Source organism: Mycteria americana, chromosome 2 (genome assembly GCF_035582795.1).
Source record: "Mycteria americana isolate JAX WOST 10 ecotype Jacksonville Zoo and Gardens chromosome 2, USCA_MyAme_1.0, whole genome shotgun sequence".
NCBI lineage: Eukaryota > Metazoa > Chordata > Aves > Ciconiiformes > Ciconiidae > Mycteria > Mycteria americana.
The window spans coordinates 11,697,617-11,725,598 of record NC_134366.1 but is presented as its reverse complement, the minus strand read 5'-3'; the positions used below and the strand labels follow the sequence as shown (position 1 = coordinate 11,725,598).

At 38.2% G+C, this 27,982-nt stretch overlaps 1 protein-coding gene across 1 annotated transcript in view; it reads left to right on the top strand.

The window, feature by feature from the left end:
* The window catches only part of VIPR2 (vasoactive intestinal peptide receptor 2), a 63,415-nt gene extending 38,180 nt beyond the window's left edge, over positions 1-25,235 (top strand). Inside the window, exons 6-13 of the mRNA XM_075492404.1 lie at positions 3,891-4,032; positions 6,969-7,119; positions 8,030-8,090; positions 9,436-9,505; positions 14,903-14,994; positions 18,224-18,353; positions 18,440-18,481; positions 20,176-25,235. Of these exons, the coding sequence (XP_075348519.1) occupies positions 3,891-4,032; positions 6,969-7,119; positions 8,030-8,090; positions 9,436-9,505; positions 14,903-14,994; positions 18,224-18,353; positions 18,440-18,481; positions 20,176-20,349 (862 nt within the window). The 3' untranslated portion in view covers positions 20,350-25,235. The remainder of the gene's footprint in view (positions 1-3,890; positions 4,033-6,968; positions 7,120-8,029; positions 8,091-9,435; positions 9,506-14,902; positions 14,995-18,223; positions 18,354-18,439; positions 18,482-20,175) is intronic.
* Positions 25,236-27,982: the final 2,747 nt, after the last annotated feature.

Genomic DNA, 27,982 nt, shown 5'->3' with positions numbered 1-27,982 from the left:
ATCAGTATCGTAGCTTTTCTCAGTCTCTCCACCTTCATGCCTTTATGTACCACTTCTACCTGTCTAATAGAATAGCCTTTATATTCTCCATTATAAACTTCACACAGCTTTTCCATTCCACTCTGCACCAAGAAAAACAAGAAAATGCATCTCTCAGATTTGGTAGAAAAGAAGTACACGTAATATGTAGAGGACAGCATGTTGTTTGTCAGAGCCTCAATCCTCTGATGAACTATTCCTGTGGTGAGTTCTGTAAGCCTTTCAGTCTGCCATCAAATTTTCTCAATATTTAAATATTCAGAGACTATTCAGAACAGATACATAACCCATAATTACATTTTGGAATATCTTGAAAAAAATGAATTGAGTCACTCATGGTTATCTTCCTTCTACCAGCAAACGCTACAGGCAGATCATGCATCTTCAAAACTGCTAAAACCTAATAACACATTTAAGAGTGTGTTATAGACATCTGAATGTTGTCCATCACCAGAAGTCAGTTATAACAAACAGATCAAGAATTTCAGTACTTAAATTTCAAGTACTCAAAACCTTCAGCTTCCATTTAAATATCCAAGTTGAGATCTCCCCCGTCTCTCCGTTGAGTCAGTGGAAAGACCCAGGCTTTCTTTCAGGGGGGAACATAGGGTCTTCTAAGTCTCCCCTAAAGAAGTCTGTTTCTCTGTTATCAACAGGGCGTGTAGGGGCCTCCTAACATAGTGAGTTGGATTAGGAACCCAAATAAATTGTAAAAATACCTTGTTCAGTATATAGTTTCCCAAGCATGTAGCAAGCAGCCAGTTATTATGGAAGGCTGCAGCTGAAGCAATTGTAAATTATCAATAATAGAAGTGAATGCAAATGGCTATGTGTGTATGTCTGTTTGTCTCTCAGACATGTTGTAGGGCATCCCATACATTATGGTCATTTTTAAGGACAGAGTTTGGAAAATAAGAATGGTGTATTGTTTCTGTATTTGTTATAGAAATAATAAATTTCTGTAAGTTTTAACTTTTCGCTACTCAGCTGGTAACACCTCCTATCCAAGAAACATACTTTGCCTGAAAGGTCCCCGGGTTCTTTATAGAGAATGTCAATATACAGTTTATAAAGATCAGTCACTGAAACACATTCACCTTTGAATGTAACCAGCACACTTTCACCTTACTGTGTTTAAAAAGGAGAGCAAAGAACAACTCTTCTAAGTGAAACTATCTAAAGGAGATTTGGTAGTTAAGTAGTGAGTTAAAAATCAGAATTTACTAATGCAGTAGGGTTGTCAAAATCCTGACTTCATCCAGCAGCATTAGGATTTGAACTCTGCATATTAGTAATACAAGAGATTATTAAAATTGCACATTGCTGGATTTGTGTATGTATGCTTCAAATTATACTGCATTTAATCCTGAATATATGCAGTATTTTTAATGAAAGAAAACATGGAATAATGTGGAATTTAATTTAATTGTAGGTAATGTGTTCATGACAAGGAAGTGGAAATTCTTTTTTAAGTATTACGACTTGACTTCTGCACTCCATTATATATTGTTGTGTACTGTCTGGCAGAACAGATACAGCCTCAGTGCTTTGCAGTTTTTCAGAATATCAGCTATAAACACATGAAAGGCAGAACTGTTGGGCGGGGAAAGGAGAGTTGTTTCTGAAAGTTTCTGTGCAGTTGCAATATTCTGGTTTGCATTTCTTCCATAGAAGTGGACTTGATTTTAATCTTTACAGAAACATTACATGGGTTGCCATTATTAATATCTGTAAAGGACACATTTAGAAGCATTGTAAAAGGAAAGGATTTTATGTCTGGCTAATCTTTTAGTCTCAAAACAAAGACATAAAACATGAATATCTGTAAATACCTTGGCAGACTAAGCTGACAGCATTTTTCAAGTTACTGTGGTGCCACTCCCCACATAATACTCCATGTACTTATTATAATTAAAGCTAATTGGTAACTTTCCAACACAATATTTTCCTGTTGGAGGCTGCCAATTTGTCAGGCACATTCTTGCTTCTGCAAACTTAATTTATAAACAGCAAAGCTAATAATTTTGATTTAGTCAAAATAAGATGCTTGACCCTTCTTAGAATGCAAGTTTCTCTTTATTAATTTTGAATGTCTTAAGTTTTAATATATCATTAAGTTTTAGAAAAGTGGAAATCAAAATGATTGAAAATAAACAGTATTTTTCAGATATTTTAAAAAAGGTTGGTTTGTTCCAACTCAGAGTGAAAATAAATTGTAGAACAGCATATTTCTACATAACACTGACATTCTAGATCTTACTATAGATCTTCCTATACTTCCTTCGGGATTACTCCTGTATAACAAAACCTTCCAAAAAAATGTCAGTTTCTCTAATATGTGTTTCTTACCAAGGAGAAAAATATGAATCTCCATCATTTCTGTAAGATGTGCTGTCATGTGCCTCAACTGTCTGTAAACGTTCCTCACATGGTAGTTTTGTATCACAGGGTAGTCATATCAAAGGAATAAGCATGGTAGATTTTGTTTCATTGTTAAAGAACAGCATTTATTTGTTATTCCCCATACGTATCCCAAATAAAAATACTTCCTTGCCCACTACCTCCAAAATTCTTGTTTGGCAGCCTTGTATATACCCAACATTTATTTCAGCTATTGAATGGGATGAAGAACTAATCATCTATATTAGTTACTCAAGAAAAATATTTTCCTCCCATTTGCAGCTTGCATGTATCTCTGAATTCTGTAGGAACATACAGTGCAGTCTAACGTAATAGCGGTATTTCCATTTGTCTCAGAACCTGTTTCAGCAAGGACATGCATAGCCACAGAAATCACTGGATTTTTTACAACTGCTTTAAGTTCAGCCTGATATTATATCCTTTGCCAAACTGGGGGCTAGCAAGATTGATCTGTTATTTATTTCCCTGCACTCACTGTAACTGTTCTTGCTTTAGTAGTTTCAGAATGGATAATTTAGTGCTCTTCAGTAAAAATCAAAATGTGAAGACTACTTGGAAGCTGCCACTGCACAACAGGATAACATCCTATTGCATCTTCATTCTTTCATTGCTCGTAGTTGCTAAAATACCCTGGCTTCTGGCTTATTTCCAGGTGCAGTTCAAGGTGCTGATTTTGACCAAAAGAACCTCTTAGCAGTTTGGTTTCTGGGGATTTGCTATAAAAAAAATTCTGTTAAATGGGAAGATCTTGAAGGGAATGTCTTTTAAGTGAAAAGCCCTCAACTTACAACTTGCTTCCCCTGAGCGCTCATTCACTTACTTGGAATATTTAATTTGTCATTTGTTTGTCAGATTTTCACATGGCTGCTGGACTAAAGATGAGAAGTTTTACATCGCCCTGGATAGAAAGGATAGGCGATGTAATGTTTTGAATGCATTTTTTAATTGTTCCTGCATACGCTCACATCATAGGATGAAAAGCCATTATATAGCGAAATGCAGGAGTTAAATAAAAAATTAAACCAGAAAATAATAGGTGAGAGCATGTCTGAAATATATCCAGGATAATCAAAGTTTTATTTGCAAGAAAAACACTGGGATGAGTGCACACACAGAAGGATATATTAATCTATGTTTATTGTCAGCTTATGTGAAAGTGTGGGAGAAATACCACTGGGATCTTTTGGTCTGTGATACTGAAAAGGAGTAAGAGATACTATGTTTGTATATTTTAGACATCCTATAATGATGATGAGAATGAAGATGATAAAAGAAAATGGCAAGGAAGCACTGACAATATGACAGAGAAGGAAAGGGTAGACTCCTACTCAAGGTTTATATTACTAAGAAATGACCGGAGAGCAACAGTAGTCTGTTCAAGAGCTTTCTGTCTCGAAATCTAAAATGCCTGTTTTTAAATCTCTTCTTAGAAAACTTCATTGTACTCGGAACTACATCCATCTGAACCTGTTCCTCTCTTTCATTCTAAGAGCAATCTCAGTTTTAGTCAAGGATGATATTCTCTATTCCAGCTCCAACACAGCTCACTGTCCACAGGATCAAACCTCATGGGTAATAAACTGCATTTGCTACCTGGTATAATACTGTTGTGTCACTAAATTTTTCTCCCTGATCCTTTTTAAATATTTAGGAATACCAAGCTGTCAGTGTAGACAATTGTGACAGTGTGAATATGACGACTAGCAAAATGGTCTATTAGAATTATCCAGAGAAAGAAGGTTGCAGCACAAGTAAGAGAAGTTAGTGTTATTTTGCATGTCCATGAAGGGACAGCATGTCATCTGCCAAAACAAATCATGACCAGCTATAGGTCAGAATAAATATGGCCACTGCATTAATCAGCTGGGAGAGTTTAAGACAAACAGGAGTGCCATCAGCTGGGAACGATTAAAGGCAGCTTGTCTGCAAATGTTCCAGGAGCTTTATCAGGGGTCCAGGAATTGGACAGGTATCAATGGAGGGAGAGAAATGAGTCAGGGAATTAAATATTTGCAGGATTTGTCTTTATTAATTCCTCTGTACTTTCTGGCTATGACAGAGTGTTGTCATCTGCATTCTTGGCAGGCTAATATGTTTACTGCATTTTCATGCACAGGGGTTAAAAAAATCTCAAGTCTTGCTGTTAAAAGACTGACCACTACATGATACTCCCTATTCTCTGCCTCCGTTGTTTCAGTTAAAAGTGCTGCAGAAGAACCCTACAAATATTGCTGAATACCTTCTGAATTTAATTTACTACAGTTTAAGCTTGTGAGAAAAAAAAGGAAGATATTTTTATATTGATGAAGCCATATTGTTCCAAAGCATAAAGTTCTTAGCAGTGACTACCAAGGTGTATGTATGAATTCATAATCTGGGATATTTCTAATGAAGACAAATAGGCCCTGAGTTAGTAGACGCAAAGTAAGCGAAGTAGTTAGTAGGCAGACTGCCAGGGGTAATGAAAAGTTCTTAGGTCCTTGAAAGATTAGTCAATGAACTCTCAAAATACTACTTGATTTCTGTAATTTCTTTTATTCTCCAGTTATTCTTGGCTGCAAAGCCTCATACGTTCCTATCTGAATATGTCCAGTTTTGTTGAGTAATTTCTGTTGCGTTATATGTGGGATGATCTGACACCAGTTTGGCAAGGCTGTTTTGTCTTGCATTGGCTGGATGCTACCTTTCTTGTGTAAGAGCATTGCGGGGTTTGCCCCTTTTGTCACATGTGTGTGATGTTCCACAGTTCTGCTGCACGCACAGATGTCTAAAAGCACACAATTCAAAGCACACAGTATAACTAGGTCCTGGATCTGAATGACATAGAGCTGTAATTTTGGCTGTCTCTTTACTGACAGATACCTTCACTGTTCACCATCTGGAAATACACCTGGTACAGTATTAGCTGCAGGAGGAAGGGAAAGTATTTTGATGCGGGGTTCTGGTATGTAAATCGAGAATATAATATACAGGGGAGTATTGGAATTTAAAAGAGATTACAAAAATTTTAGACTTTGACTGCTAATATGGTTGTAAGTAGTCATAAGCATAAAAGCAAATTTCAGCTTGCATTTTGAAATGTTCAATTTTCTCCATGTTAAATTTTCTGGCCCCTTACTGGTCTGCAATGGGTACCCCTTCAGTGGATACAAAGTCCAGAGGTAAAATTAGTCTTACCAAATGAGATGACTGAACTAAGCTGTTTCTCTGGGCTTCTGTCTTTCTCACTGGACAGTTTATCTCATCTGCTTTAAGACTTTCTCTGGACGTGCCTGTCTTTCTTCATGAGCTGTATAAGGAACTAGTTGGCTAGTAGGTGGCTAGTTTTCACCAGAAACCTTGCTTGTAGGCAGCTAAAATTAGGTGAAATGGATTCAAGCCTTTGGGATCTTATATAGGCATGTACACAGGCATAAATATAGGCACGTATGTTACTTGGGATGCACTGAGATATCTGAGACACCAGAAGAGGCCGATGGATACAAAGAACTATCTCTAGGAGGTCTATGTCCTTCTGCCTTAGCAGCTGGTGACGAGGGTCCCTGAGGGCATCTCACTTCATAATAGACACCTATGTCTAGACAGAGGAATGAATCACTAAATGAGTAAGTTACCTACTTAGGTATTTGGTGTACTTGGAATTTTAATAGAAACAGTGGAGGTATGAAGGGTATTTAAAATGGGGAAGGGAGTAAAGCAAGCAGAAACTAGAAGTTTTATTTAGTCCATTTTGTTTAGTCTATTACATTCACCATATCATCACATTTCTCAGCTCAGTCTCAGCAGAAACATTTTTATGTTCAATTCTCACATCCCAGATTCCTGCTGGGAAGTACCAAAGTAGCAGCAGCCAGCGCTGTGGAACATCACCAGCACAGACATCTGAAAATTCATTCTGAAGAGCAGTACACAGACTATGAGTATATTAGGTCTTCATTTTATGATACGTGCTTATGTGTTTTATTAATTAAGAAACACTCAAGTATTTTCTAAAGGGAGAACATAATTTTTAAAAGTCCAGTCAACTTTTTCTTCTAAGTCTACTTATCACGTCAAGTTATATTTTTCACTCAATTTCCCATTTAGCCTTAAAAAATTCATAAAGCAGTTTCTTTGTTAATTTTTACTATGTTAGGAAGCCATCTGGGATTTTAATATATTTATTCGCCACCTAGTAGATGATCATTTAATCTAATAGCCATTCATCAACTATTGCAAATGTGTGCATTTATTGATAACCACCACCTTTTACAGTATTTCTACGAAGTTTTCAAAATTTCTGACCGAATTTGCTATGAGAGCCATTTAAATTTTTTTATAATTCATTTTCTTTTTATATATACAGTAACATTTACAATGTTTCGATTTGCTTGACTGAGGAAAAAAAATTTCTACTGAACCTGGGTTACCAGTATTCCATGGAGAGTTAAGACCTATGGGATATCTTAATAACAGAATAATACAGCATCTTTCCTGCCACAACTTTCATCCCTATTCTCATATTTCAGGTGGGCTGCAAGGCTATTTTGGTGTTTTTTCAGTATGGTGTTATGGCAAACTTTTACTGGCTCTTAGTTGAAGGACTTTACCTCCACATCCTCCTTGTGCTAATATTCTCCCCCAACAGACACTTCACAATCTACCTGCTGATTGGATGGGGTAAGAACTTAAACATCTTCCAATAATACTATTTTTTCTGTATGTATGTATTAGTCAGGTTCAATATTTCATACCGAGCTAGTCATGCCATTTCTGTTGGATGACTCCTCAGACTCCTCAGTTCAGCTCCAGCACAGGTTACAGCCACTGTACCATGGCAGAGAACGGGCACAAAACTGCTGAAGCATAACTGCTAGCTTGCTCCGTGGCATGGCTCTGACCTGTGCCAATCTGCACAATGCCCAGGGGTTGTTCAGGATGTAGGATGGTGCAAGGACTGCCACTGCAAAACATATGATTCAGGCTGCCCTAATTTGGGAGGAAAAAGAAAGTTTAGCTGCACAGCCACAGGCTATGCTATGCTATTTGCCTTTTTGGAAAGCCCAATAATATTGTCCATCTGGTTTTAAATACATGTATTCCTTTCATTTCCAGAAAGTGCAATGATATTTATATGGAACACTTTAAAGCTTCCAGTAATAGGTGGTCATAAAACATTTAGGTATTGCTGGGAAATGGGAATAAACTAGTGTGCGGGAATGGTTATGAAATGATTTACACTTTGCTTTTGTATCGTACTCCTTGGAAGTGCATTGGGAATGCATAACTTGTATCTATGTCCCTGTAGGTCACCCTAGCAGCTTGAAAGAAACCTAAGAAAGGCATGTTCTTTGTGTATTAGTCATTATGGCTACATTTTTATAAGAAATAAACCCACTTCCCTGCAGTCTTTGTTTGTAATACATTGCTTACATCACGGAGCTCATCAGATGGGCCTCTCCCTCCATTCACTAAACTGTTTACTATATGCTGTCTATTTGGGGAATAATTGGTTACTAGCAGACTGAACTTTTTTTTCGTGGACTTATATTTTTGTGATCATCCTCTAAACCTCTTTGGGATTTTTCAGGAATTCCTACCATATTCATTATTACATGGACAGTGACACGGATCATTTTAGAGGACACTGGGTAAGTGTGTGGGGGGAGAGAAAGCTTAAAGTCTCCAACTGTGCCAATACAATCCTTGCCTTGGATATGGTGGTGTTCACACAAAGGTAGTTTGCTGTTCTGAAGGGGATGAGCACAGAAATGAAATTTCAGATATGGCAATAAAGAGACAGGTGTTTAGGAGCTCTTCAGCATGTTGTCTATGCTTGCTATTTATTTGAAAAACTCTAAGGGCAGGAGAGGGCAGAGACAGGTTATGACTAACGTTACCCCTTGAGACCCACATTTAGAGCTATCTGCTTTGGAATTCAAAATAATACTTAAAATAGCAGTGGGGGTCCTTGGGTTCAGTGCTGCAATACAGTGCAGTAAGATGCTGGGCATTCTAATTTGCTAACTAGCAACTCAAAAGATTGAAATCTAGATAACTTTGGGTATATCTAAATTACATTCCCAGAAGTGAAGCAATGTGATGTAAACAAATGTAAAATGCATGTAGTCAGCTAAAACTGTGACTAACTAGAGCTAGGCCTGGCTCCTGGCATGGGAAGGGGAACTGAGGTAAGAATTCTGTAGGAAGACCAGACTTGCTGCTCCTGCTGGCCCTAAGGAATGGGAGAGCATTCCTAGCTAGTGGGACAAACAGTTTTCACGCTCCTTTTTTTCAACCTGACTAATATTTTTCCATTGATTCTGTAATTACACTGAAAAATCATGTCCGACAATTTCTAAGTTTTTTTGGAAAGATCTCTAACATGTAAACTGAAGGCTAACTCCTTTTTCCTTTGTCGTTGTGATCACAGTTAGAGGAACTCTGAAGAGTATTGCCCTTGCTTAAGATTAATCTTTCAGAGCACTTATTCTCATATATTCGCATATTTGGACCACAAGTGCTGAGCCCACAGCGAAAATTAAATTTTCAGTTTTTCAGACAAAGTTTCAGGTTCAGTTTCATATTTTCCTAAACCAATTCCAGCCATCTGTAACCTAAATATCCCACAAGGAATTATGTCATTTCAATTGTATCTGTCAGTTGCTTTAGATCTTCCTGCTACCCAGAGGCTGGTGTTAAGTGCTTATTGGAAAAGTGTCCTTACACAAAGGGAAAGTAAGCTTGGTTTCCCTAAAGGCCAATGTCCTTCATGATGTCTAATGGTACAGTCTAGGGCGCCTGATGCTTTAGCTGATTTGAATATGCATATTAAAATGAAGGAAATAAAAGCAGAAAAAGATTGAATGCCAAATTCTAGGCTAGAACAGGCATTATTTTAGTGTGCTTTGACTTGTATATAAGAAATACTTCTTCTCATAGGCCTTGCTTGCCAGATGATACTAATGTCAACATCATTTTCCCTTTTTTTTATAGTTGCTGGGATACAAATGAGCATGGTGGTCCCTGGTGGGTTATACGAATACCAATTTTAATTTCTATTATAGTAAGTAAACTTTGAAGCATGAATTATAGATCAGTTCTGCATTGTGCAGTGCATATAGCCATTATTCTTTACTGCTAGTTACAGATAGGCAAGAATTCTGTTTTAATGAAAAGAAATTGCGCTGTAGGAGAAATGTTAAACAGATGCCAAGGCCATTAAAATTTGTTGCCTTCGAAATTTATCTGCCTCCTATTAAATGAGCAGTTGCTTTTATTAGTATGTTGTTCTTTCTTTAACATGTCTCCTGTTTATGAGCCTGGGGGAAGCAAAAATCTAATTATACTTTTCAATTAATTGCAGATTTGATTTTGCGTGTAAATAGATAGCCCTGCAATTGAGAATCTGATATTACTGCAGCCATAAAAAACTATGGCTTTGTATATCTTTCTTTAATTGGTAGCCTACTGAAATATATATTGAACAGAAGTATTTGCAAAAGAATACCATCTGAGAATGTTTCATGGGGCTTTTCCTATGTGGAACTCATTAGAATTACTGGAGTAGCATAATATAATTCCTGTTCACTATGATGATTGTGTAATTAACTTTGGGCATAATATACTATGGTTATATGTCCATTTCTGAAAACAGTCACGGTGCAAATTAATACATTTCAGATACACTTGCTTTATTTTTAGCATTTTAGTCAGAAAAATTAGGGCATTACTAGATTACACAAGATTTCAAGAGTCCAAATTCCAAGGTGCAAATTCCAGGAGTGCAAATTCCAACTGATGCTTGGGCTTGCCTTTCAATCTGTCCCTGCTGAAAACCATTTTGAGAGAACTTCCTATCATCTTCATCAGAGTGAATTCTGCAGTGTTTAAAGAGAAAGCCGAGTAGGCATATGTGTGAAATGACATAAGGTAAGGACTGACAGAAAAAATGTTTTATGATATGAAGAAATGGGCATGCAACAGAACTACAGCATGAAGAGAATATGTGTACCTCAAAGGAGCTGGAGAATGGGCAATGGTCCAGAATAAAGAAAATATGCTGAAAGATAAAAGCAAAACAAACCACCTGGTGTTTACAGAAAGATGAAAGGCTATTCTCTGGATGTTCACTTTAAACAGCGATCTGGTAGACAGCTGAGACTTCATGTGCCAGAAAGCAGTGCTTCTCCAAAGAAGTCCTAGACCTGGAAACGGAAGTTATCCAAGTGCTCGTTGGCAGGCTTGAATTGCAGCTGGATCTTAGCAAAGACGGGGAAATGAGTTGTGAGTTAAGAAAATGGAGTACTAGTCAGTCAGCAAAAGTCCAGTATCTCATAAAACGTGGACCAGAATCACTGTTTGAGGCAAAGGAACAGTCATTCTTTTTTTTTTTAAATGGTTCTATTACTGATTTGATACAAAGGGGTTGTAAGACATAGGGAAACATTTTGCCTTTTTTGGCCTTTTTTGGCTTGCTGCATGCACATGTTTAGGATCTGCTGTGTCCTTCCAGATATGTTTCTTCTCTTAAACAGCATGTTTTAGGGATGAGAGCAACTAAAGATGGCCAAGTGATTCTGCAGTGTGTGTACTGTGTGAAGCCACTTACTTCTCCGATTAGATGATTCTTCAGCTGTTTGATCAACTACGTTTTACATTTGGGAAGTTAAGCTGTGAAAGGGAGTTTATAAAAGCAGTGATACTCACCCTTTCCTGCTGGATAAGTAACCTATCTTGTTGGAGCATTGAACTACAACCAGCACGTTCATTGTGGCAGCTAGGATGCTATGCAAACTTACTGCTGTGCAAAGTAGAGTGTGCATTCATAGAGCAAGAGGAGCTAATGAAACGTCACCTAAAATTGGTCATTGGTGAGTGAAAAATACTACATTCATGAGAACGTAATTTTCAATATACATACACCATGATAAGCCTCAACATTTCCTGTTACCTTCTAGAAAAAATAGAAGTTGAAGATTCAAATCTTTCAATAATGAGGTCAGTGCTGCCTGCCATTCAATGATGAAAATAGATCACTGCAAGTTCTTTGGATAGGTGTTGAGAAAGAGTCACAATGTTTCTCAATAAAAGTATGATGTACTTACATCATACTCACTCACACAGTGCCTTCAGTCTGCTCGAGAATGTAGGAAGACTGGAAGACTCACAGAGAATGGTGACAAGGATGACCAGCAATAACAAATGGCTTCAGTAGCGGGAAGGACATCTGTGTAAGTAGTCAATGAGGTGAACACAGGAAAACTCTGAAAGAAGCTGAATTTCAGCAAAATAAAGGAGAGCAGAACACCTAAGCTGAGAGCTCTCATCGACTGTCTTATGTAATGGCATGAAAGAAAGCCCAGAGTATGGCTGATATTGAAAATCTTTAAGAGGTGGAAGAAGAGTGAAGACAAGAAGAGTAGAATACAGCCTGATTGTGAGGATGATGCCATGGATATACTTTTGAAAGACAGAGGAAATCAAGCAAAGGTTTTAAGGAACAATGGTTTAACCGCATTAGATTTAACAGGAAGTCCGCTCAGTCTTCATGCCATATTCACGCTTTTCCATAGATTTCTGTGTTAACTCCAAACTCTTTCACTGCTTAGAAGATTATACTTTCTGTAAGGTTATTATCCAACAGTAAACAGTATTGGGAGAGCAAGTTCTGAAGTCAGTTCTCAAAGTGGGAATGGCTTCAGTTAATTCAGTGTGTCAGAAACCTTCCCTGGCATCTCCTCCTGACAGTTTTGGCTTGAGAAAAGTTATTTGGCAGGCTTCCACACTTCATGCTGTACACATTTCAGAGTTATTTAATTGGGGGTGACTATTCCAAGCAGTTAATGTGGTGTTACTCATATTCTCCATTTAGCAAATGCCTCCACAGCTGCCTTCTCCATACTTCCACTTGCATAAACTGCTTTCATTTGGGAAGGAGTGGTGTTCAGGTGGAAACAGGACTTCTGTCACATCAAAGTAACTGAGAAATATTTATCTTGTTATCTCACATTGCAGGTAGTGTAAGGGACTAAATAGCAAGAAAGAAGCAACATGAAGACAGTTTAAATGGTACATGCTCAGGCAATGTGTTTAGACTCAAAAACTTATTGTCAGAAGTCAACCAGTAGAAAAGGGTACCAGCAGCATCTTGCTTTTACTCCACTAAAAAGGCATCATTTGTCATCACTCTCTTGCAGTTTCTCTGCATTCAAATTATTTTCTCATTTTCCTTTTCTTAGGTGTTCATTGAACAGTGTAGTGTACATATTCTATTTTATTTAAAGACATTATGCTCAAACGATTTTGTGGGACTGAAAAGCTACAATACTAAAAGTAAAATTCCAGGGGACTAGTTGTTTCATATATTATTGAAACATACTATTCTAAATCAGATATATAACTCAAAGGATTTTAACAAATGATCAATTCAATAATAATCTTAGAGAAATTAATTTGCTCCACTGCAGTAAGTCAGTGGCAGTTGCCACTTTTAGATCTTAATACCAAGTTTCAGCTGGCTGGATTTACAAGCTCAGTAGTGCCAAGGACTGTTACAAACTCCAAATAAGAATGTATGTTTTTCATTAATCCAAGATTGTGCTTACAGACAGAGAAGTATGTGTTTGAAAACAAACTTAAAAGTAATACATGAATGTCAGTCAAGAATGTGGGTCACCTGAGTGTAGTTTTGCAGATGATTTGATGCTTCAGAAACCAAATGGATGACAGTTTATTCTGTTACACTGGAAACTAGGGATGCCTGTGAAGAACAAGAAGTTATTCTGCCAATCCCTTTGCAAATACAGAATAAAGATTTTTTCCTTCTCCTGTTTTGTGGCTAACAAATATACAATGAAATGGAAGCTCTCTCCCTGTCCACTAATACTGGCTCCAGTGCATATGGCAGACTTGGTATATCCCTTGGTCTGTACGCTCTGCTGTGGTAAGTCTAGATACAATCAGTAATAACAGGCTTCTGCCTGTTACTTTTATAGGAGACTTGCATCAAGGAAAACTTCTAAGTCATCATCTGCCTGAAAAATGTATGTGAAGTTCAGTAAAGGCCTATATTTTCTAACAATTCTTTTTTATTCTTCTTTTTTCAAAAATACTAGATCTGTTGTTCCTAATTTTTTATTTAATCCCTGTCAGTTCCTGTCACTTCCCTTCACCTGTCATTTCAAACAAAATATTAAATACAGAGGGGCATGCAGTTGTTATGATCATAGTTTATTAATCTCACAGATTGTACTGGGTATGTCAGAGAAGACACAGAAATTCATTGAACTTGAAAAGCTTACAGCCAAATTGTTAAGACTGGAAAAAGAAGAGTAGAGTTCCAGCAATACATCAAGGCAGAGACTGAAGATTTATAACAGTGAGGCAGGCACTGTGGTTGGGTACCCAACCTCCTGATTTGGGGCTTTCGGATGGGGTTAGTTAAAAACAATAAAATGCTCATTTTCACAGTGATAGAATTTTTTCTCTAGGTTGATTTCTTCTAAAATGTGTGCATTTGATGCAGCTGTTTATGTAGCTGTAGTTTTTAGCTCACATCGTTTCTGTGCAGGTGTGGATTCCAAGTGTTCCCTCACTTTAGTATAGGCATGCTATATTTAGCGTGTGGTTTTCTAGATCGCACCAAACAATCCAGTACCAGAAGGGCTGGTGAACACAAGATGCCAAAAGCCAAGGATGAAGAAATAATGGGAGTGAGACTTAGGATCTACTGAGTTGTATACTTCAGTTTTCTGGATTGATCAGGGTCTGATCATAACTTTTCTTATGCAAGTGCCTTTCTAAGAAATAAAATATGAAATAAAATAATTCTGCTGTTCTATCTCGGAGATAGAACAGCATGTCATGAGAATTAGCCTGCAAGGATTCAGTTCCTTCAGTGATAATGGCTGCATCAATACCCAAGACAGACAGATACTTGTGAGAGGCCCTTTCTGTGCTTAATTGGAGTGGACGGATCACCTGTGCAACAATCATCTCTTTCCCTAATTCAGACGGAAAATATTAAAAGTTAAGGCAAGAGGCAAGAGAGGGTCAAAACTGTGTATGGTACTCACATTTTCCTTTGGGCTTCCAGTCATGAATCCACATGACAATTTAGGACAATGTTTGATTGCACAAAATCACATCCAATGTCCCATCCTGCTAGGAAACCTCTCTTCAGCTGAGATTTTGGAAGGAGGGCATTTCTGACAACTGGGGCTTTCAAAGGCTTTTGCCAGCCAGACTAGAACTGGTGGCCACGCGGAGGTGCGCTGGACGTAACAAACCTAGCGAGGCAGAAAACAGACAATAGGTTTGACAGCGTAGAGCTTGATGTGTTCTGGCAGGAGGTGCACAACACCCACTGCTGAGTTGATTTGTCTGACTTGATGAGCTTTTCTTTGTGCTGTGTATTGAGTGCAGAATTCAGAATTCACCGTTATATTTGTTTTCTTTGCAGATGAATTTTATACTTTTCATTAGTATTATAAGAATCTTACTGCAGAAGTTAAGATCTCCAGATATTGGAGGAAATGACCAGTCACAGTACAAGTGAGTCATATTTTTAGATGTTATATACAGAACCAAAATAATATCTGTAAGATTTCCTCTGCTGAAACCTGCTACCAACAATTGCTGTGATACTATAATTACATTTAATTCAGAAGTACTTTTACATGTGGTTTAATAAAGATCTTATCACTATGCTGAAATAGAGATGAACATAATTTTTTTTTCAAACACTAAATTCAATAAAAAATATGCAATTTCATAAAGACCAACAAGCTATTCCTGAATTTGAGTTTAATCTGTGAAAGAATATGCTGATACAAAAAATATGGAGAGTCATGTCATTCTTTTAATGTATAAATATTTCATTTCAACATAACAGAAGTTTCAAGATCAAAGCACTGCTTCAACCTCCTTAAAAACATTCTTTTTTAATTTTTCATTTCTAAAATACTTTTTGTTGTAATATTTACATATATTTGAAGAGCTGGAAAGAAGTTATGTTGTTCCCCAAAAATAAAAAATGAATATAATGTTTCATGTTCATTTAAAATAGCATCTTTATTTTTCTAGAGGAAAACAAGTGTTTCTGATTTAGATCAACTTCATTCGGGTTAGGCTTTCTTCTTTTGTGTTTTGGTTTGAACATCAAATCCTAACATCCATTGCTTCCACAGCTTTAGAATCAAGGAATGTTGGGGGGCAATTTAAATACATTGCTAAAATTTGATTTGTTTTTTATTATATTCCCATACCAGTTATTGTTGTTTATTATAATAGCTGCTGGCTACTGTAATCCAGAATCAAGAGTCTGTTGTAGTAGGTCTTATTTTAAAGCCCACATATAGACACTGAGTTTGACACTTCGGGATGTTAATATGATATTTCAATGACACAACCTAACAGGAATACTGGAAATTCAAAACCATGCAAGTGGCCTTTGAAAATGTGCTCCTGGATAACACCTTTTCTTCATTTAAAAAATACTGAATTCCTGTCCTAAAAACAGATAAAACATGGTGTGCTAAAGTAAAGCATATCTTTAAAGCCAAGAGAACTAGGACCTTATGTGTTTTGTAAACAATGTGACACATTTGATGCAAAAAGTGAAGAATTCGGATGCACCACGAAAAAGGTGACACGACTAGATTGACATGAGGCTTTGCTTCGTAGAGCTACAAGGGTCCTTTTTTCTGTTTCCTGCTTGAATTAACTAAACATGTGGGAGAACCAAATCAATCTAGATTAAATTATGCAGTTGCCACATTATTATTTAGCACAATGACCGACCTATGGGCAGGAAATCCCCTCAAGTTTACTTCTTGTGACAGGAACTTTTCTTTGTTTCCATGTGGTATTTATGTATTTTATAAAAATGAGGCATTCCCTTCCGATCAGTCCCATCATTTTCCACAGTTTACTGTAGCACTTCGTAGTATAAAATGTTGTTCATTAATAGCACCCTTGTCCTTCATTATTCAGCCCTGTGAATTCTTTGCTTTTAGCATTTGATTGCCTGATTAAGTTTGGATTGGATGGTCTTTAGCCGATACCCATGGGAACAGTAGATTAACCTCCTCAAGAAATACTGCATCTACAGAGCAAATTAAAGGTCTGGAAGGCTCGTTTTTCAAAATGCAAATGCATTTTCTAAAATACAGAGAAGAATAAGGCTATTTTGTCTGTCCCTTTCCTTCACTAAAATGTAAGTGCAGTATAGAGAAAGTAATATCAGCTAGACAAAAATTATTAAAACAAGAATGGAGTGAAAGTGAAATATGAGTCTAAAATGAATACTACTCATGCAAGTCACCATTTTTCTTCCCTTCCTCTGTCCCACTTGCTTGTTCCTGGTTCCATCCTTTTTGTTGCTCGTTTTACTTTTGCAGTGGGTAAGGTTAAGTTGAAATAAAATCAGTTTTCCATTTCACTTGGGAAACCAGGAAATTTGCTGCCATCCTCATCTCCTCCAGTTGTAAATGAATGTCTTCTGCTAAGTAAATCCTATTTGTCCCGCTTACTGGTATCACCTTTAGATGTGAGGGTTTTACTATTCTTGAGAAACTTTGCTGTCAGAACTAATTATTTCCACCTAAACAGATGCAGCCTCTGGGACATTATGAACAAAGGAAGGCCATGAAGACTGACACAGAAAAAATAAAACTGCTTGAAATACCTTGACTTTTCTGTTAAAATAGGTGAATTCACCACAGCATCCTTTCATTGTTGAATCAAGTTATATTCACCAAGTCAGTGATGAATTATGGGACTCAACATTATAACTTCTTGAATTTTATCTGATACCACATATCCATAATCATGCATGACTGGCCCTGTATAATATACAAAACTGATGTTATTAGAGTGAAATAAGTGACAGATAAGGGATAATTAGCAATTCATCATTTCAGTGGTTTCACAGGCAGTTTGTCAGACCTGCTCTGCTTAATAATTTAAAGTTCTCCTCCTTAACTTCAGTAGTGTCTTGTGCTAAAATATATTATGTAATTGATAACATTAAAAATTAGTTAATGGTATATGCTTAATACCATCAGTATAGTTATGAGATTTTTGTATTTGGGGGTAAATCTGAAATTGCTCATGAAAATTTCACAGTTGAGATTATTCTGGATTACATTTCCTAGGTACTGTTTGCATACTGCATATGTGCAATGTACAGACTAACCATACAGTCGCACATTTAAAGGAAATTAACATAAATTCATTTCAAGAGAGATTTTACCTTCCGTACAAGAGGATGTGTCAGTATGACTTTGCAGGAAGGCATTATTCCCTTCCACTCTGAACCCTTTATGCCAGGTAAAAAATACCTTGAGAGATCTGATGGCAGCTCGTGACACTTTGCTGAATGTGGTCCTGTGGAATAATGCAGTAAAACTCCACTGCCAAAAACTGTGCCATGAAACCAGGCTGGGAACTGAATGTGTGTCAGACACAGCAGAGGGCAACTGGAAAAGGGTCTTTTGGTTTAGAGAGGCCCTGCAGCCTTCTGCCAGCTTTTGGAAGAGTGCAAGGGGTCAGCAAGATCAAGTATAACATGGAATTGCACATGTTAATTTATGAGGTTACTATGTGGCTAGTCTCATAGCAAGCCTGAAAGGAAAACAATTTGCAATAAATGACTCTTACTAAGACTGTTTATAAATCTGAAGTCATACAAGGTTTATGTAAACGAGATTGCATCAGGTTCTTATCTTAGTAAAACAAGGGCTTATCATTAAACTCCAGCTTTTCTCTTTTATTTTCCCAGGAGACTTGCAAAATCCACATTGTTGCTTATTCCGTTATTTGGAGTTCACTACACAGTGTTTGCTCTATTTCCTGACCGCAGTTCCAATAATTATAAAATAATCTTTGAGTTGTGTTTGGGATCTTTTCAGGTAAATTTTAAAGTTTTTATTCAGAAGAAGTTTTATTGACCGAGGTTGGTGCTGCCTACTAACTAAGGAATATTGTCTCTTTCCAGGGGTTGATTGTTGCAGTCCTGTATTGTTTTTTGAACAGTGAAGTAAGTCTCACCTTTCCTACTGAGGATGTTAGATATTGTTTCCAGTAAACGTATAAGTGCCCCTATAATTCCACTCTGATACACAAAGCTGTTTTAGAAGATGTTTGCATTCCTGTATACAGAATATATAGGTGGCAGTTTCTATGCAACAGGAGCAATTAATGTATTTGGGTGAAGAGTTAAGGGCTGTTTGAAATCTAACTCCTCGCAAACCAAGGTGTTAGTAAGTGTGTCTTCTGTTATTTAATGTGATCTAATTCTAGCTATGTTACAAGCAATGGGGATTGTGCAAGTGAGGAGGAACAAGTCTAGAAGTTTATCCAAAACTTGAAACACCATTTAGTAAGTATTTAGGGGTAATCTGACAGAATCTAACCCCCAGAACAGCAGCAGATTTTCAGAAGTGCTCAGCATGTAGCAGCTTTCCTGATCTCAACTGAGGAAGATGCAAGGAATTCCTTTTGATGTCAGCCACTTTTTAAGGTAGAATATACATTAAAGAGCATACAGTGTCTGACAGGAGGAACGTGTCTGAAGAAGACACCTGCTTGCACAGGGAATTGACATTCAGGTCTCCTCAGTGCTATTCTGGTCTTGATATTCATGAGATACCTGATTTGGGGCTAATCATTTGATTCTGTGCTTTAAGTATGTGTGATTAATAGCTAGATACCAAAAGCTAATGTTGCAGCACAGGTGATACAAAACTGATTCTGAAAGTGGCCTTGGGGCATCTGCTCACAGACAGTGTAGATACAGTCTTCACCTCAGTTTTGTATTCTTTGTAAAAACTGCTTTGATACTCTAGAGGGAAGGGATGCCATCCAGAGGGACCTTGACGGGCTTGTGGAGTGGGCCCCTGCGAACCTCATGAAGTTCAACAAGGCCAAGTTCAACAAGGTCCTGCACCTGGGTCGGGGCAGTCCCCAGTATCAATACAGGCTGGGCGATGAATGGATTGAGAACAGTCTGGCAGAGAAGGACTTGGGGATACTGGGTGGTGAAAAGTTGGACATGAGCCGGCAATGTGCGCTTGCAGATGAGAAAGCCAATCGTATCCTGCATCAAAAGAAGCACGGCCAGCAGGTCGAGAGAGGTGATTGTCCTCAGTACAAGAATGGTGTGGACCTGTTAGAGTGAGTCCAAAGGAGGGCCACAAAAATTATCAAAAGGCTGGAACACCTCTCCTATGAAGAGAGGCTGAGAGAGCTGGGATTGTTCAGCCTGGAAAAGAGAAGGCTTTGGGGAGACATAAAGTCTTTCAGTATAAAGAGAAGGGATTATAAGGAAGATGGAGAAAGACTTTTTAGCAGGGTCTGTAGTGACAGGGCAAGGGGTAACGGTTTTATACTGAAAGAGGGTAGATTTAGATTGCATGTAAGGAAGAAATTTTTTCTCTGAGGGTGGTGGAGGCACTGGAACAGGTTGCCCAGTGAAATTGTGGAAGCTCCATCACTGGAAGTGTTCAAGACCAGGTTGGATGGGGCTTTGAGCAACCTGATCTAGTGAAAGATGTCCCTGCCCATGGCAGGGGGGTTGGACTAGATGATCTTTAAAAGTCCTTACCAACCCAAACCATGCTATGATTCTGTTCGTAGAGATTCCTATTCCATTTGACAGCCATTAAACGTGGAAAAGTTCCTCACGTAAAAGAACATTTTCAGCTCATCTTGTGCGTTTTCTTTTTAACACAGGTGCAAGGGGAGCTGAAAAGAAAATGGCGGAGTTTGTGCTGGAAGCAGACAGCAGGCAGAGATTACAGACTCCACAGCTCTTCGATTTCTCGAAATGGATCAGAAAGCGTCTCTCAGCTCCACCGGAATTCAAGGGCTCAGTCATTTATGCAGACAGAGACCACCATGATATAAATCAGCTAGGTCCCCCAAAACATGAAAAACTGTGGGATATATCATTCATTATGCAGCTTGATGTGATATTTTATAAAATGTACAGTTTAGTGCTTTGCTTTTCTATATGTTGGTATTTGGGAAATCGGTTTGTGCAGCCAACCAGTTAATAACAGAGACACCTGCCCCATGGATGCTTTCTGTTTTTTTAAAATGGTATTCATATTAATTCTGATGTTCTCTTGCCGTTTACTAGCCGTAACTATTCAAAAACTCATTTACTATAATGGTCCCTTTACCCTCCAACATGTCTATGAGATAGATGTATGATATCCTGCTCAATACAGACTGCTTTGGTACATGTTGAAAAGGTTAAGATGGGAAGCAAGAAAATTTCTTACACTTTATTTATACTTAAGGAAACACTTCTTTCCTTAAGGATTAGGAAAGTCTTTCCTAATTATGGAAAACAAAATACAAATAAAGAAATGTAAGACTGTAATTAACCGCACCGGGAGTTTAGTGTGCTAATCCAGGAAATCATTAACATTATTTATACAGAGGGGAAAAAAGGTAGTACTTCCCAGCTAATTGTATAAATTTCAGACTACTTTCTACAGAGTTTGATTCCAATCCTGTTGTTCCTTTCAAAAGTGCCTGGTTTTATGTTTAGGTGCAGAAAGTAGGGCTACCTTTGCAGTCCATACAGAAAAGGTTACTGTAATAGTTTTGATTAAAACATCAGCATTTTCCAGTAGTGCTATTGCAATCACCAGTTGTTCTTGTCTGTTCAAAATCAAAGAGATTTGTGTTGATCTTTTATTAAACAGTTTTCTGAAGAGGTGCTTTATTGCTAGAGCAGTCTGGCATAGGATAAACAGCCTTGGATAGCGTATTACCCATTGAAAATATCATTTTTATATAATATTTTCATTGAAATATGTCTCTAGAACTACATACTTGGCAGCTAAAACAAGGAATATTGCAATAAAGTTACAACTCCCATTTAAGGAAAAATGTAAGTTCTTTTAGCTTAATTCTATTCTGTATCTAGCTGAGCTGATTTAAAATTTAGTCCTGACCATGACTCCAGCAAAAAAAATCAGACAGAATCCCTAAGAATTACCATAAAAGGCATAAATAGAAGGAATTCTCAACGTCAAGCCTCTTATGTAGCCACTTTGTAAAAAAAAAGACATAGAACTGACAGATTGTTATAAACATACACAGAACATTTGCACTCTTCAAAAGAAATAAACCCAATGATGTTTACTTCCCATGTCATGTTTAACCACGTCCACTCTAAATAGCAAGTGGGAATAATATATATTTGCATGAGTACCTCTGATCCATAAAAGCAATTGCCCTGATATTTCAGATAACAGATTGTATGGAGCTGGCAGAATCCAAAGTCCATAATATTGCCAGGCAAAGGGAAGAAGAGCAGCAAGGCCATGTCTTGGCAGGCATACATGTACACTCTTGAAAATGGTACCAGTACTGGGAATATTGTTGGCAGCTGTCAAAGTGTCCCTACACCTCTTGGTCTGATTTAATTTAGCTATTTATCGGTCAAACACAATTTATTTTAATGGGATTACCCTGGAGTGATACAAAGTGATGTCAGACCAACGACAGAAAAGGCCCCATGGTTCACCTGAGCACTGCGGAACAGGTAACTGTGAATGTTACGTGACGCTAAACTTTACACAGTAGCTGTCATTTGAGTTAAACAATAATCACTTGATGAATTGTTACTTTGCCAAATTCGACTTTAAAGAAGCTATTGATCACCTCCAGTCATTCAGTGTTTTCTGCTGTCAACTTGGTGAAGTAACTATGAGATTCTGGAGTGAAGTAGGCTGCCCAATGACAGTCCCATGGGGTCTAAAGATATGTTCCTACATATGTATTTAAACTAAATATATTCCCAAAGGCTCAGAAGCCACTGCTAAAATTTAGTATTTATCCTGGATCTCTGAACAACCTTATCAACAAACTCTTAACTGCAAATATGTGAAAACACATTGGAGCTTTGGGGGCTGCTCCTAGACCTGAATTAAATACGTCTGTGCACTTTAGGCTTCTTTGTCTGAAGTGGCATTGGGACTGCTCAGATGTGACATGCAGGATGTACTTTTTTCCCCAAATTTCTAGGGTAGAAAGGCACACATGACAAGCATTCAAGTGTACTCATCTTTATGTTCAAAGGAGGTTCTTGGAGTGAGTTGGCACACAGACAGAATGATGGTATAGAAATAGAGATTTCAAGCAATCAGTTCCATCAGTCTGTTCTGCATGATGCATCACCAATTATACGTGTTTATAATTCATTTTATCCTAGAGAAAACCATCTTTGTTCTAATTAGGTGAGCATGGAGAAAATCTGCATTTTAGTGATTTCTGGATTATAAGACAGAAAAGCTTAAATAAGAAAATACATTTTAAGTTGCAATGAAACAGCATAGTTTCCTTTAACAGGGTGCAGATGCATTTGGATTTGATTCTACTTTTCAGGCAGGGAGTAATGCCATATCAGACAATGAAGTTGCACCAGTGGGAGTACATAGATGGTATCACTAAGTTTGTAAAGGACTATGTGGGCATGTGAAGAATGGCACACAAGGGAGGGAGGTGCTGCATATATTTTTCTTTCAAACTAGTGAAAAGTGCAGTACTTTGTAGAACCTCATCCCTCTATTAAAATCATAGAGTCTAAATACAGAAAATACATTTTCTGCAAGACAGTTTAACTTCATAATGCTTTGTGCAAGCATTTTCATGTCAGTAAAGGCCCAGAGGGCACTGTGCTCACTTGTTTTTACTCCCAGAAAATTCTGATTTCCAAATAATTTTATGCAAAGTTACAGCATCAACCTTGTCATCACCTGTTTGACTTTCAGCTGCCTTTTCACACACAGATACACACCATATTAAAATGTATGTAAAAGCTGCAAAACTGCTTGACAAATCCAGTACTTGATCAATGTTTTGCATCTTTACGACACCCAGAAACAAGATAGCTTCTCATGGCTTTGTGTTTTATTACATTTTGCACAGGGGTGTGGATTTAAACGCTCCTGCTCTGTGCTGTGGTGACTCTAAGAGTCAAAAGGACAATGCAAGAAAACATCGTTTGGCCTTCTGTCATCCCTAAACCTAGTTCTCTCTCAGTGCTAGCAGCATCAGGGGAGGAGGTAGAGGCAGGAAGACAAATGTATGCTTTCCTGGCACAGCCTTGTCACATAGTGCTCCTCCCTTTCTCTATTCCTTTACTGCCTTTCTCCCTTTGGTTGCATCAGGGTCCAAACTGAGTTGTAAAGTCTTCGGAGCAGGAAACCTGGTTTTTTGTCCCCACTGAAAAGCCAGCAGCACATCATGTAAAGTTACTGAGCAAGAATGGTAATACAATTCACTCTCGTACTGCGGTTAACTGTTGTACTTTACTTTCCTGGGAGCTGCCAGGGCAGCACCATTCATTCTGAGTGATTTTTATCAGCATTACCTGCTGCTGATGCCTGAGGGACACAGTGACAGAATAATCTCCAATTGCTAACCACGATCAAAATCTAAACATATAGCGGGCGTTGACTTAAATTTTCCTCTGCAGAGTCGATTTCAGCTAGGTGCTCGATAAACTCAGGTGAAATTCATCTGCCCTGGTTTTGGCATCTAAATGCTGGATGTCTGTCTCTGAGCTAAAGACTTTTTAAGTGCCTTCCATCGTCATCATAGAGAAATAGGCACTAGCTGAAGATGATTCATCCCATGTTCAGCTGGGCATCTAAGGTAGGTAAGCTGAATCACCTTTTTCTCTTAGACCCTCAGCAAACCAGAGAATCTGTCTGGGACAGCTTTATGAAAGAAGGCATTGCCAAGTGCCCATGTCTCATACTCCATGCGTAAGGACTGAGTCATTTGCATTATTTGTCTCCTATTTTTGTGTGTTCTAAAAAACATCTTCTGTTGAATTTATCCATTTCAGCAAACTGATTGTGAATAAAGCCCAAATTAATTCACTTTATACAGATTTTTTTCAGATATCTCTAATGAAAAATCAAGCATTAAATATGTCTGATAAAAAGGAAGAACTGGCAAGTAACCTGCAGAGAAAGCTGCTATGTATATAAGGGTTATTGTCCGAGCAATTACTGTCTGTGCATAGGGATGCAGGAAACACTTTTACTAACAAAGTACCTTCACATTACCATGAGTGCCTATATAAGCTGTGGGCTGTCAGTACTACCCTGACATAACCAAATAGCAAAGTTAGTATGCAGTGCTATTCTGTTGTTGAAAAAACAGTACTAAAATAATAATAATGTGTTCTAACATGTCTGTTATGAGAGTACATCAGGATAACATTTAAAAGGAGCATTCTGTGATAGGGTTTAACCACTTTGTGTTGAACCTGGTTCTGCCCAGTGATAACAGTATGTAGTTAAATCTAAGTCAGTAACATTTCCATTGTCAGCTAAACCAGTGGCTGAAATGTCCCAACCCCCTTTATTTCCCAAAGCACTGTAATAAGTTTATGATAACCTGCAGCTCTTTTTTTTTCCTGGCACATTAGTATGAGTATTGTTTTGAAATGCTCCTTTGTCGTCTTTATCAATAACTTTTTGTCTGTCAAGTATGGTAAAAATTAAAGATTATGTAAATGAATGTGATTATTTTTTACAAAATGTACAGACTATGATGTTGTATAGACTAATGTGTGTAAATAGATTTCATACTGTAATTCACTATACGTTTCTTCTGGTTTTGCTCTTTTGTTCTTTTCTGTTTTCAGTTTTTAATGTCACGTACCTAACAGCCGTCTCTGAGATATGTTACATATAAAGCTGTGAACAAATAAGCGTTTACATCTTTATGCTATTAGAGATAATAGTACTTAATAACACCATAAGGGACTGAAGAGGAATCGGAGAATAAAAGTTTTAAAGGTTTTGCACAGAACTTCTTTTATTTATGTGATTTATGTATTTATGAGATGCACTCACAAACCATATTTTCAAAACTGAAAATGGTCCTCGTGCCTTGGCAGCTTCGGGTTCCTCAGCAAGCAATGTAATTAAAATTGAATCGTATTGCACGGAAAGGCCGAGGCTGCTCCTGCCATGGGAACGGGGGCAGGGAAGAGACGCACCAAGGCGAGACTGGCAGTGGTGCACTGCTGGTGGGGCGAGGGAGGGAGGGGAGCACATGGAGGAGGAGGTGGCATCTCATGGGGCAGCGTACTCCCCCTGGCAGCAACACCCAGCAGAGACAAAGGACGGAGTGCTGTTTTGCTGTCCCTCATGGACCACGGAATCTGTCTCCTTCTGTGTGTATCTATAGTTATCACAGAAGCTATGTCACCAGGAGGGGTCTTCAGACCCTTTGAGAGACCTGAGCTCTCATCCTCTCCCGCCTTATGTGTGTGCCTGTATGAGCTGCGTATCAGTCTGAAGCCTTTGCGTTCAATTACATGACTACAAAGCACTTCAGTGACCTTGCCCACATGCATGTCCTCTCTCCCCCATTGCTAATTGGGTGGCTCCACAACCAGATCACCTTGATGTCTGCAAGCTTTAGGACTGATGAGCCTGAACGTGCAGGAGAGCCAGGGTGCAGGTGAGCAGGCGGGCTGGCAACTGGACTGATGCCCATCAGTGCTGGCAACAGCACTTGCAGGTTTCCATGGCAAGGCTGCGTCCTGTCAAATGCAAAAAGTGGATCCCTTTAAAAAATTCTGGATAATTTTAACACTGTCAATGCTGACAGACTCCTGTAGCTAGAGAAAGGGATGTCTCCAGAATAAAGCAAAAGTCAGTGTATTGGGGAGGGGAGTGAGTAAGGGAGCCTGCACTCAAGAAGCAGCTTAAAGAAACAAATGCTTCTGTTACAACTTCTGCATGGTTATGCTGGGCAGTATCAGCTGCAGGAGTCTCTTCTTAGCTCTGCACCCATAACCACCAGCGCACAGGCAGGCTTGAAAAGAGCACAAGGCTCCCCGTTTTCACTGATTGTACCAAGGAGCTTCTAACTGGGACATTTGAAAAGGTAAAGATCAGCGCCTGGGATAGTGAAACAGTCAGAAAGACTGGCTGCCTTCCCCTCCCCTCCTCTCTGTAAGAGAGCTGAATCAAAGAACTACAGCAGACAGCAAAAGAGAAGGTACCGCAAACTGTGTGTGTGTATTTATGTATGTGTGCCTGTAAGTTTGGGTGCGGACTGTAGAACGAGGTTGCTTTTATAGGACATCTTGTTTTCCCTTGGTAGCGCGTAAGCCAAACGCCACTCTAGCTCCCAGTTCCAGTTCTCTTTGCTTGTACCCGGGCAGAGGTTGGCCCTTAGGTGACAGAGTGACAGTCTAAAAGGAGATTTACACAGACCACGAGGAGGAACCGGGCGCTCGGTGAGAGGCCTGACAGCCTGTGTTCAGGAAAAACAGCAACCTACACCCCAACTGCAGTCTGCTGAATAAAGCAGAGTTGGAGCGTAGCCTCCCTGCGACACCGCACTGTCGGTGGAGTCTGGAGGGTGACTTCTACTGCTGTGACTGGAGAGAGCTCATTCCAGTTTGCAAAGGGGATTCCTTGGACCGCACAATGCTATTGAGTTAATACAAAGTTCCAAATCGTCAGACCCTATGTGTCCAACTGAATAAAATAAAAGGCTTTCTATTAATTAAGTTCTATTATTTATAATTGACTGTATTTTAATACCCTCATCTTTCCTTAACAACATAGGCTGGGATATATTGTGAGCTAGCTGACATGCAATTTAGGTTGAACTATTGCATCAAACCATTTAATAAGTATATGTTGTATCAAACCATTTAATAAGTAAGTATATGTTGTATCAAACTAGTTACAGATTTTTCACATAGGAAAAATAAATATTTTTCTAGCAATGTCCTACCCAATATAGTCAGTACCCTAGGATATTCAGTTAAATATGAATATTGGATTTGGAAGACAAAAGAAATCAAAATGAAGAGCTGTGCTTTATGTTGAAGCCTTACTGTATTTCTGAGCTAGTGCCTTTGTAATTGAGACTGCTTCTCAACACAATCCTGTTAAGCTGTGAAATTCTCTGTTCAGAAAGGCTTTATTTAGCAATAGCCCTCAGCCACTGCTTATCCCTGGTTTCCTGCTTACATTCTTCACCTGCTCTTAATTAGCGCCTTGGGCTTTGGCTGCCTGTCTCTGTAGGATATGAAAAAATAGTCTGCAAATAATGAAGGAATCAGTAAGCAAGTTTTTAACAATATAATTAATAATGGATCCTGACTACTAGGGGACATTTTGTTATACAGAGCTGTATTCATGAGAAGCAATTTGAAAATTAAAATATAATCTGAGTAATACAGAAAATTGTGCTGTAGAGGATGATTGGGTCTTAGCCAGGTGATGAATTGGACAATTTAATCATTCCTGCAGATTCTAGCTTCTGTTATTCAGATAAGTACCCAAACCATATGGCCTCTGTTAAAAACCACTTAACTTGACCTTATTACTCAACAATAAAAACATGAAGAAACATACTGTTTCCCTCAAACACACACTATCTGTAAAGAATCATTTTCATTTTGCCTATAAAGACCATAACTTCCTGTTTCTTGGATTAGGACATTAATTTATCAATTTAGACACTTGAAAGTACAATT